The 11,763-nt window shown below is 49.2% G+C and overlaps 1 protein-coding gene across 1 annotated transcript in view; it reads right to left on the reverse strand.

Annotated features, from left to right (window-relative positions):
* kcnb2b (potassium voltage-gated channel subfamily B member 2b) overlaps nt 1-11,465 on the reverse strand; it is a 528,359-nt gene extending 516,894 nt beyond the window's left edge. Inside the window, exon 1 of the mRNA XM_070875283.1 lies at nt 10,887-11,465. Coding sequence (XP_070731384.1) covers nt 10,887-11,465 — 579 coding nt within the window. The remainder of the gene's footprint in view (nt 1-10,886) is intronic.
* Nucleotides 11,466-11,763: the final 298 nt, after the last annotated feature.

Below are 11,763 nucleotides of genomic sequence, written 5' to 3' on the forward strand. Positions count from 1 at the left end.
TCCAAAGCAAGTATATCCTTTCTTAAATATGGAAACCAAAACTGTACGCAGTATTCCAATTGTGGCCTCACCAATACCCTGTGTAACAAGCAAGACTTCCCTGCTTTTATACTTCATCCCCTTTGCAATAAAGGCCAAGATTCCACTGGCCTTCCTGATCACTTGCTGTACCTGCATACTAACCTTTTGTGTTTCGTGCACCAGGACCCCCAGGTCCCGCTATGCTGCAGCACTATGCAATTTTTCTCCATTTAAATAGTAGTGGATGACCACACACTTTCCAACATTGTACTCCATCTGCCAAATTTTTGCCCATTCACTTAGCCTGTCTATGTCCTTTTACAGATTTTTTGTGTCCTCCTCACACATTGCTTTTCCTCTCATCTTTGTATCGTCAGCAAACTTGGCTACATTACACTCGGTCCCTTCATTCAAGTCGTTAATATAGATAGTAAATAGTTGGGGTCCCAGCACTGATCCCTGCGGCACCCCACTAGTTAGTGATTGCCAACCCGAGAATTAACCATTTATCCCGACTCTGTTAGTTAGCCAATCCTCTATCCAAGCTAATCTATTACCCCCAACCCTGTGAACCTTTATCTGGTGCAGTAACCTCTTGTGTGGCACCTTGTCAAATGCCTTCTGGAAGTCCAAAAACACCACATCCACTGATTCCCCTTTATCCATGCTGTTTGTTACATCCTCAAAAAATTCCAGCAAATTTGTCAAACATGACTTCCCCTTCATAAATCCATGTTGACTCTGCCTGATTGAATTATGCTTTTAAAAATGTCCTGCTACTGCTTCTTTAATAATGGACTCCAACATTTTCCCAACGACAGATGTTAGCCTAACTGGTCTATAGTTTCCTGCTTTTTGTCTGCCTCCTTTTTTAAATAGGGGCAAGTGCTTACACCAGCGCAAATGCATAACCTTGCACTCCCCTCGCCCCCCCACACAGATGGGGCATTGTGAGTGAATTGTTCGACGATTTATTGGATATACAGTGAATAGTGACAATGTCGTGACTTCTGGACTGAAAGAACCTCTCTCGTCTCCAAATCCACCCCCCCCGTGTCTCTCTCTTTCCCCCCACACCCCGTCCCTCTCCTCACACCGCACCCCCTCCCCCCCCCACAACCCCGTGTCTCTCTCTATCTCAAGCTCTCTCTCCCTCCCACAGGCTCTCTCTTCCTCCCCTCCCGCCAGGCTTTCTCTCTCTCCACTCCCAGGCTCTCTCTCTCCACCACCCCCCTAAGACCCCTAGTCTCTCTCTCTTTCCCCCAGGCTCTCTCTCTCTCCCTACCCTCCTCCTCCACCCCCCCCCGCACTCTCTCCCCCCCCCACCCCTATTCTCGCTCCCTCCTCACCACCCCCACCACCAGCCCCAGCCTCTCTCTCGCTCTCTCCCCGAGGCTCTCGCTCTTTCTCCCCACATCCCTCCATGCAGTCTCTCTCTCCCCCCTCCCCGCCTCCCCCCCCCTCCCCAGGCCTGCCCCACCCCCACTAGTCTCTCTCTCGCTCCACACCCCCCTCCACCACCCCTAGTCTCTCTCTCCCCCCCCACCACTGCTCACCCTCCCCCAAGCTCTCTCTCTCTCTCTCTCCCACCCCTACCCACACTCGTCTCTCGCTCTCCCCCCTCCCCTCACCATCCGGCTTTCTCTCTCTCTCTCCCGCTACCCACTACCCAGCTCTCTCTCTCTCACGCCCCCCCCCACTTCCTCCCCCAGGCTCTCTCTCTCTCTCCTCCCCCCCCCACCCCGACCCCAGGCTCTCTCTCCCGCCCCTTTCCCCAGTTTCTCTCTCTCTTGCCCCCCCAACCCACCATCCAGGCTCCATCTCTCTCCCCCTCCTCCTCCCTACACCTCACTAGTCTCTCTCTCACCCCAGCCACCCCCAGATCTCTCTCCTGCCCACCCCCACCCCCCAACTTCTCTCTCTCTCCCGCCCCCACCCCTAGGCTCTCTCTCTCCCCCTCCCCACCCCCCGGCTCTCTCTCCATAGTCTCTCTCTCCCCCACCCCTCCCCAGGCTCTCTCTCCTGCCCCCTCCCCCCAGGCTCTCTCTCGCTCACTCTCCTCCCGCCCCCCCAAGGCTCTCTCTCTCCCCCAGGTTCACGCTCTCTCCGCCCCCTCCCCTCACCCGGTGCTCTCTCTACCCCCCGCCTCTTCTAGTGTCTCTCTCCCCCCCCAACCCCCAGACTCTCTCTATCTCTCTCTCTCCCCACCACGCCCCCCCCCAGTCGCTCTCTCTCTCCCCTTCCAGCTCTCGCTCTCTCTCGCTACACCTCGCCCCAGGCGTTCTCTCTCCCCTCCCAGGCTCTCTTTCCACCTCCCCCCCACCCCTAGTCTCTCTCTCCCCCCGCCCCAGCCTCTCTCTCTCTCGCCAACACCTGCCCAGGCTCTCTCTCTCTCCTCCTCCCCCTAGTCTCTCTCTCTCACTTTCTTTCTCCCCACCCCCTTTCCCCCCAGCGTTCTCTCTCCCCCACACCAGTCTCCCTCTCTCCCCCCAACCCCCAGGCTCTCTCTCCCTCCTCCCTCCCCCACCACCACCCCCCCGCCGCCAGTCTATCTACTCGCCCCCCATGCTCTCTCTCGCTCTCTCTCCTCCCCCCCAAGGCTCTCTCTCCAGCCCCCTCCCCTCAATCTCTCTCTCCCCCACCATTCTCTCTCTCTCTCTCCCCCAGGTTCTCACTCTCTCCGCCCTCCTTCCCCCCCCCCCCCCCCCGCACCCCACCCACTCCTGGCTCACTCTCTCTCTCTTTCCTCCAGGCTCCCTCTCTCTCTGCACCCAGGCTCTCTCACTCCCGTTTCCCCAGCCCCCCCCAAGTCTCTCTCTCTCCCCCCCTCCCGCCCCCAGGCTCCCCCTCTTTCCCCAGGCTCTCTCTCCCTCCCCTCCCCCCCCCCCCACCCCAAGACTCTATCTCTCTTTCTCTCCTCCCTCCCCCACCGTCCCAGTCTCTCTCACCCCCCACCCAGGCTCTCTCTCGCTCTCTCCCCTCCCCCACCCCCGGCCAGGCTCTCTCCCGCCCCCTCCCCCCAATCTCTCTCTCCCCCACCATTCTCTCTCTCTCTCTCTCTCCCCCAGGTTCTCGCTCTCTCCAACCCTCTCCCCCCACACTGCACTCTCTCTACCCGCCCCCTGCCTCTAGTCTCTCTCTCTCCCCCCCACCCCGCCCCCCAGTCTCTCTCTTTCCCCTTCAAGCTCTCGCTCTCTCTCGCACCCCCCCACCCCTCCCCACCCACTCCAGGCTCTCTCTCTCCCTCCCCCAGGCTCTCTCATTCTCTCTCCCCCTCCCGCCCCCCCAGGTTCCTCCTCCCCCCAGGCTCTCACTCTTCCTCCCCTCCCCCCCAAGGCTCTTCTGTCTCTCTCCTCCCCCCGCCTCTCCCCCCCCCATGCTCTCACTCTTCCTCCCCTCTCCCCCCAAGGCTCTTCTCTCTCTCTCCTCACCCCCCCGCCCGCCCCAGGCTCTCTCACCCCCCCACACCCCAGGCTCTCTCTCCTCCCCCCACCCCAGGATCTCTCTCCCCCCCTCCCACTAGTCTCTCTCTCCCCCACAGGCTCTCTCTCTTGTCTCTCTCTCGCCCCCGCCCCTCCCGAGTCTCTCTCTCTCTCTCTCTCTCTCCCACCTCCCCGCCTAGTCTCTCTCTCTTCTCCCCCCCCCCGCCCAACCAGGCTCTCTCTCCCATCCCCCTCTTGTCTCACTCTCCTCTCCCCCCACTAAATTCTCTCTCTCTCTCTCTCTCTCTCCTGCCCCCCCCCCCACTTTGTCTCTCTCTCTCCCCCCCAGTCTCTCTCTCTCTCTCCCACCTCCCCGCCTAGTCTCTCTCTCTCTTCTCCCCCCCCCCCCAGGCTCTCTCTCCGACCCTGCCACACACCGCCCCTGTAGCTTAGCAGGAGGCTCGGGGGCTTGCTGCTCAGCTATCTCGCTCCCTGCCCACTGTTTTTCTCTCCCGCACCACCTCCCCAGCCTCTCTTTCTCTCCCCCAGTTGGCGGTCGCTCGGAGGCTTGCGGAGGAATCAACAATGTGGTCGGGTCGGAGGATCAGCACCTACAACCCGAGGAATCTACAACGTGGTCAGACTGATTGCAGGGCCCCACTTCCGGTTTGGGACCCACTTCCGGTTCCGGGCGGGAGGCATCGGGGGCAGAGTCTCGAGGGGATCAAGGAGACGCAGGTGTAGAAGGACCGAAAAAGGACGGTACAAATAGTCACATCATCAGCATAATGGGTCGGCCATTTAAGACTGAGATGAGGAGGAATTTCTTCACTCAGAGGGTTGTGAATCTAAGGAATTCTCTACCTCGAAGGGCTGTGGATGCTGAATCGTTGAGTATAGCCATTGCTGAGATAGATAGATTTTTGGACTCTAGGGGAATCAAGAGGTATAGAGATCGGACGGGTCGAAGATCAGCCATAATCTTATTGAATGTGGATGCAGAGAGGATATTTCCACTGATGGGGGAGACTAGAAGTAGAAGGCATGATCTTAGAATAAGGGGCCGCCCATGTAAACTGAGATGAGGAGAAATTTCTTCTCTCAGAGGGTTGTGGATCTATGGAATTTGCTGCCTCAGAGAGCCATGGAAGCTGGGACATTGAATAAATTTAAGACAGAAATAGACAGTTTCTTAAACGATAAGGGAATAAGAGGTTATGGAGAGCGGGCAGGGAAGTGGACCTGAGTCCATGATCGGATCAGCCATGATCGTACTAAATGGCAGAGCAGGCTCGAGAGGCCGTATGGCCTACTCCTGCTCCTATTTCTCATGTTCTTATCATCAGGTGATATTGTACCTGAAATTAAGTAAACAACCAGGCATGGTAGAGCAGGTAAGAGTCAGAGAGTACCTAGACAACAGTGACCACAATATGATGAAGTTTAAGATCCGGCTCATAATGGAAAAGAGAATGGGGTTTCCACTGCTCTTCGGACCAAGGTACAGCAGACTGGTCAGAGAATTGTTGGAGAAAATCACCCATAGTGAGTACAGTACAAACATTCAGCTTTAGAAAGGCAGATTTGAGGGGGTGGATGAGCTAAGGAAACTGGACTGGGCAGCACTATTAAAGGAGAAAAGTATTAAAGAAAAGTGGATCATGTTTAGAATTACTATACATAGAGCACAGAACAGAGGGAAAAAAAAGAAAAGAGTGACGTGGGCAGTAATGCAAAAAATGCTGCAGCTAAAGTCAAATTAGAGATTGCTCCTAAATTATTAGTTTACGGGTCGCATTGTACACAGAAGTGAAAATAAAAAGAAGGTAATGGAGGTTAAGAAACTGGCCAGAAAATCTACGATAGAAAATGAGGTTAGGATAGCAGAATTTTTTTTTAAATAGCAAGCATTTCTATAAATATATTTGAAGCAGGTAAAAAGGGAACAGTGGGGTCATTGAAGATCCCAATGGTGACCTGATATAAACTAAGCCAGGGAGTAGCAAATATGTTGAAGTAATTTTCCTTTTGTACATTCCTAGGCAGTCTGTCCAGCATAGAAGATGAATTTCCAGAAGTAATTTCTAGGTGTGGTGAAAGCACGCAAATAAATAGAAATTTCAGATAAGGTGTTGGTCACTGCTATGCTGAAGAAATTAAAGGAAGGCAACGACCTTGTCATTTTATTTGGGGAATCATTAGAAATGCAGTAATGCCCAAGGATTGGGAAATAGCTAACATAATACTATATATTTTTTTAAAAAGGCATATGAACAACCCAGCAAACTACAGGCCTAATATTTTTATTGTGGATAATGTGTAGGATTGCATCCTGAAAACTGGGATAATGAAAAACCTAGATAGGTACAGTGGATTTATGGAAGGAACATATTGTGTGAAACATTTACTGGAGTTTTTTGAGTAAATAATAGATGTTGTTGACAACAGAAGTTCTGTGATATTGTATATTTAGATACTGATTAACCTGCATGGTAGAAAAAGATGGAATAGCAGGCAAGCTCCTGAGGTGGATTGAAAATTGACTAAACAAAAGAAAGCAAAGGATGGTTCTATGAGTGGAGCTGTGTTGATATGACATGGGATCACTAGCCCCTTTGCTATTTACAGTTTATATAAATGATTTGGAACTGGGGACAGAACAAAGTTAAGTTTGTAGAAGACACCAAATTGTGAGAAGGAAATCTGATAACAGGGAACAAGCAAACCAAGCAAACCAAATACAAAGGGATCTGACTAGGTTCGGAAGATGGACTGATGTGTGACAAACGCCATTTAATGTAAGGTAATGAGACCAGGTAAGAGAAATAAAAGTTGGGAATATAAACTAAATGACTCTAGGATATGAGAAACAAAACCGAAGAGAACTCTGAGGGTATTGCTGGATAACTCACTGAAATCAACAGTGCAGTGTGTGGCAACGTTCTGGAAAGCTAATTGAATCTATGGATGTACAGCTGTAGAGATAAAGCATGAATCCCAGGAGGTGATAATGAGTTTATATAAAACACTGTTCCCGCCACACCTAGAGGCCGAAATTGGTGGACCGTCCAATTCTTGGTGGTCTCGCAGTGGTCGGTCAATCTTCACCGCCCGGTACCACTGGGGCGGAGTGCTGGCAACATTGGTCCGGGTGGTCATGAGCAGTGCGTCAGCAGAGTGCGACGGACAGGGTAAGTTGTCTGGGACTCGGGACTCTTTGGGTCCCCAGTTCTGCGCACCGGCACTCTTCCATCGACCTCCGCCTCCCCCACCCACCGCCCCGCCGCCCCCCGAGAAGAGCAATATGGAGACCAGAGACTGCCGATGTCAGATTGCAGGTAACTGTAGATTTTTAATTGTTTTGTGCAGTGTATTTGATTTATTTATAATACTTATATTGTTATTTATTTATTTTCGCGTTTTTCTGGGGGGGGGGGAATAGATCTCCAGGGCATTAGATCTCTGCGGGGGGGGGGAAGAGGACTAGATCTCTGGAGGGGGATTAGATCTCTGGGGAAGAGGACTAGATCGCTGGCGGTGGGGGAAGACTATATCTCGCGGGGGGGGGGGTTTACATACCACCGACATACCATCGGCATAAAACCACCTTTTTTCAGATGGTGTGCAGCTCCAGTGGTATGTCGGCGGTATGCTACCAATATTGGACTTTTGGGCGGTCCTGTAGGCTGCTCTGTGTGGGCAGACACCATGCATACCTCCCGGCGGTATGGAACTGATGAATTTCTCACCAGGCGGAAGGTGGGCAGTATGCAGGTATTTTTTGATCAATTTCGCGATTTTGGGCGGTATGTCAGCGGTATGTCTGCCAATTTTGGCCCCCTGGAGTATTGTGTATACTTTGCTCGCCATACTGCAGCAAGGATATCCAGGAGCTGGAGTCACTGCAGCAAAAGGGCAACCAAAATGATAAATAGCTTAAAACATTTGAGCGACGATTAGAGGTTGAAGAATCTGGATTATTTAATGTGGAGAAGACAAGGCTCAGGAGAAATATTATTCATGTGGTCAAGATTCAGAAATTCAATCTGTTCGACATTGCCACAAACCCGAGAACCAGGAGACATGGGCGCAAGCTTAGAAGTGGGAATACATACAAACAGTTTAGAATTAAATATATACAGAATACAGTGATTCAAGGTAAAAAGTTAAGCAACTGACACAAAAGCACCTGGTACATCAGGTGAGTTAGTCTACAGTAATACTGCCAGTTTGTTGTTGATGTGAAACAATTTTGGGTAAGCATCAATACAAAAGCATAAACTTGAGTACTAGATTCCATTTTGAGACCAGAGCACACTAAAGCCAAGCAATGTGAGGAGGCTGTCTCACACAGGTTAGAGTTTGCATCAGCTGCAGCATAACCCCAGCTTGGTGCAAAGCTGCATTTTAAAATGTAAATAATATTTTTAATGCTATGAAAGAAGGCATTACGTGCTCTCCTAACATTAAGAATGAACAGTCCTGTGAGCAGAGCTCTGCACATGCACACATAAAACATTTATGCAGAGCTCCTTTATGGTTGATTTTATTGAGATCTGGCTGGATGCACAACTGACAACACAACTCTGGGCTGTGCAATGCACTTCACAGATAATAACTTGGAACTGTTAGCTGCAAAATAACTGCAGCCTTTGGGTGCAGTTATACTGTTATTTCGTATCACTGCACGACAGTTTCCACTTGGGTTTGACACATGTGGAGTATAATTCCAATGGAGTATCAAAATGGGTTGTCCTGATAGGAAGTTGGGCCTTCTGTGCACTATAGAAACTTAAGCAGTTTGTTTTGGGTGTTTTAAGAAAGCAAATGCTACCATCTGTGCTGTTAAAACATTTTTAAAAATCTACCAGAAAACTGCTCTGAACTACCTTCTGTTGGCCATGACATAATTGTCAGCCAAGTAACATAACAGGAATGTTGCCAGTTGTGAATCACACTTTGCGCCTACTGTTGGCAGAACACTAATGCAATATAATCGCAGCTTTAGAGTGTTAGAGATGAAAGAATGGTATTGAAGCAATGTATTGCAGAGCTGGAGAAATGCGAGTTGAGATATTGCATTTCAGAAATGAAGAAAGGCACTAACAGTTTGTCTATGAAGAAATTAAGAAAAGGAGTGTACCGCAAACCAAGAGAGTGTTGCCTGTGGGCCCCTCTCCTTCCTTGCACTTTGCTCTATTTAAATCAAGCAAAGAGGTAGAGCCTAACTATAGCGGCAAATTAATTGGAACTTTCCTTTATTTCCAGACTTCTGTGGGTACTTTTTCATTAGGCATTCATTCTACATTTTTTGTTCAGTAAAAGGAAGGAAGCAATCATGTGTTGCATTGCCTACTTTAGGGAACACAAAGAAATGTTGATTTGTACTTCACATTGCTGTAATAACAATCATTGAATATTATAAGATGCAACTTGTATTGGCCCATTATATTAGTGATATCTGAGTGATTAGCTTTGTGTGACTTTAAACCAAAATAGGAAAATGTGTGAAATTATGTACTTTAATTGTTATAATGATCCAGATTAGATTCCTAAATATTATGAAATTCTAATTTTAACTCTAGATGATATTCTCATGAATATCTTGTGGAACAGAATCCTTGTGGTTTCTTGTCACTGCAGGAGGCCCAGTCGGGAGGCTCAGTCGCCGAGTCTCCAAGACATAGTCGACGTATTTACTGAGGCGTACGAAAGCATGGGCCTTACGCTAAACATCAGTAAGACAAAGGTCCTCCACCAGTCTGTCCTCGCCGCACAGCACTGCCCCCCAGTCATCAAGATCCCATGGCGCGGCCCTGGACAACATGGATCACTTCCCATATCTCTGGAGCCTCCTATCAACAAGAGCAGGCATTGACAACATGATCCAACACTGCCTCCAGTGTGCCAGTGCAGCTTTCGCCCACCTGAGGAAAAGAGTGTTTGAAGACCAGGTCCTTAAAACTGCCACCAAGCTCATGGTCTACAGGGCTGTAGTAACACCCGCCCTCCTGTGTGGCTCAGAAACATGGACCATGTACAGTAGACACCTCAAGTCATTGGAGAAATACTACCAACAATGTCTCCGCAAGATCCTACAAATCCCCTGGGAAGACAGATGCACCAACATCAGCGTCCTCGACCAGGCCAACATCCCCAGCATTGAAGCACTGACCACACTTGATCAGCTCCACTGGGCAGGCCACTTAGTTCACATACCAGACATGAGACTCCCAAAGCAAGCACTCTACTCGGAATTCCTTTACGGCAAACGAGTCAAAGGTGGGCAGCGGAAATGTTACAAGGACATTCTGAAAGCCTCCCTGATAAAGTGCAACATCCCCACTGACACTTGGAAGTCCCTGGCCAAAGACCGCCCTAAGTGGAGGAAATGCATCTGGGAGGGTACTGAGCACCTCGAGTCTCATTGCCAAGAGCATGCAGAAATCAAGCGCAGGCAGCGGAAAGAGCGTGCGGCAAACCAGTCCCACCCACCCTTTCCCTCAATGACTATCTGTCCCACATGTGACAGAGACTGTGGTTCTCCTATTGGACTGTACAGCCAGCCAAGAACTCATGTTAAGAGTGGAAGCAAGTCTTCCTCGATTCCGAGGGACTGCCTATGATGATGATGGGTTTCTTGTGTGTTGGTTTCTTTTTTTTTTGCGGGGGCGGAGGTTAACGAAGCAAAAAACACGACAAAATAAACTAGCAATGAATACTCAAAAAGGAATTCCTCAATGGGAATATTTAAGATGTAATAAAACTGTGTTCTGAAGACAGGGAACAAATCGTAAACCGACCGATTTGGTTCTGCGCTAGAATGGTAATGTGCACAGACAAACACCCAACAGGTTTAATCGCGTCGTCCTCATTTCCATCAATCCTTTCGATCATGTCCACCCAGACCGGTTCGGTTATTACCGCCGCAACGAATCTGAAATTGTGCTCGAGAAAAGCACAGATGAATGGTGGTCTGTTTATGAATCGTAAATCACACAATTACACAAACATATAATCGTGTTCCTTGCAGTATTCAAAACTGTCACATGAATCCTATCGACATACTTCAACTTTTCTAACATTACCATAAAAGTCTGCGTCGTTTCCATTTAAAGTATTAGATATTGCAAACAGCACAAGTAATATTTACAAGCCGTCAAATCACCATGACAACGGGCTTCGGCGCTGTCCCTGTCATTCGTTTGAAATGACGCCTTGGTGAATACGCAATGGCAAATGGTTCAGAAGTTTAACAATTTAAAACTCCAATGTGTAAAGAAAACGGCGATATTACATCTTTAACAGTGACTCAATTAAAAAGATGAACTGAAATTTAGGTTTGTTTCATTCAGCGTATGACTGTATCTGCCTGCAAGATTGTGCTGGTGAAAGGATCAAGCTGACTATGTCTTTTCATGGGGAAGCCCATCAGCACCTTACCTGAGCGGCCACTGAGGAGCCGGGTTTTTCGAGCAGATCCCACAACTTCTTCCTTTTATCAGGACAGCACGAGTTATCAAACTCTTCGCATTCTCTTTCCCTCATAGTCTCAGCCTCACGCCTCAGTTCCTCGTTCATTTGCTCCTTTTTCTGGTAGTACCTGGCTTGGCAACAGGACTCCAGGTAGATCTCATCAACCCCCCAGTAATCGAGTTCTTGGCCGAAGGACAGCGCGCACATCTCTTCCATCATGTGCAATTTCCCAGTGCGGTAGAAATTCAAAATCGACGTGAAAGCCCCCGGGTGGCGATCAAAAAAGTACTCGTTTTCATCGAGGTTATAATCATCGCATGTCTCCAACAGGGATTCGTGCGTGTTACAATCCCTCAGTTTCCCTAAACGAGTCCGGGGTAACCTTTCCAATGTCCTCCACAAGACTTCATGGTTAAGTCCCCCAACGTTGATTTTTACCCTCCTGGAACAAGCCTTGCTCCTGATGATCTCTATGGGCTCCGGGGGAAGGGACGCTGTGGACCGGGATGCTTTCTTAGCCATACCCGTTGGGATCTTTTCAGCCATGAGCAGGTCGACTACAGCAAATCGGAGATTTAAAAAAAAAATAACAATAAGAAATGTAACATTCAATCAGCTTTTCCGGGTAGAATAAATATAAAATAACACATTTATAATATTTAGAACATTTTAAAAATTAACCCCGTACAGGGTAAGTTAGATCTCTTCACACAGCTCCTTCCATTGTGCAAGCTGCCAGGAAAACAACATGCGAGTGGCTGGTGTGCAATAATCTCCGCTGGCCAGTCACTTTCATTCAGCGTTATTCTCTCGGCCAGCACTGATACGGAGAAGAACGTCAGGG

Source organism: Pristiophorus japonicus, chromosome 1, assembly GCF_044704955.1.
Source record: "Pristiophorus japonicus isolate sPriJap1 chromosome 1, sPriJap1.hap1, whole genome shotgun sequence".
NCBI classification, from domain to species: Eukaryota; Metazoa; Chordata; class Chondrichthyes; family Pristiophoridae; genus Pristiophorus; species Pristiophorus japonicus.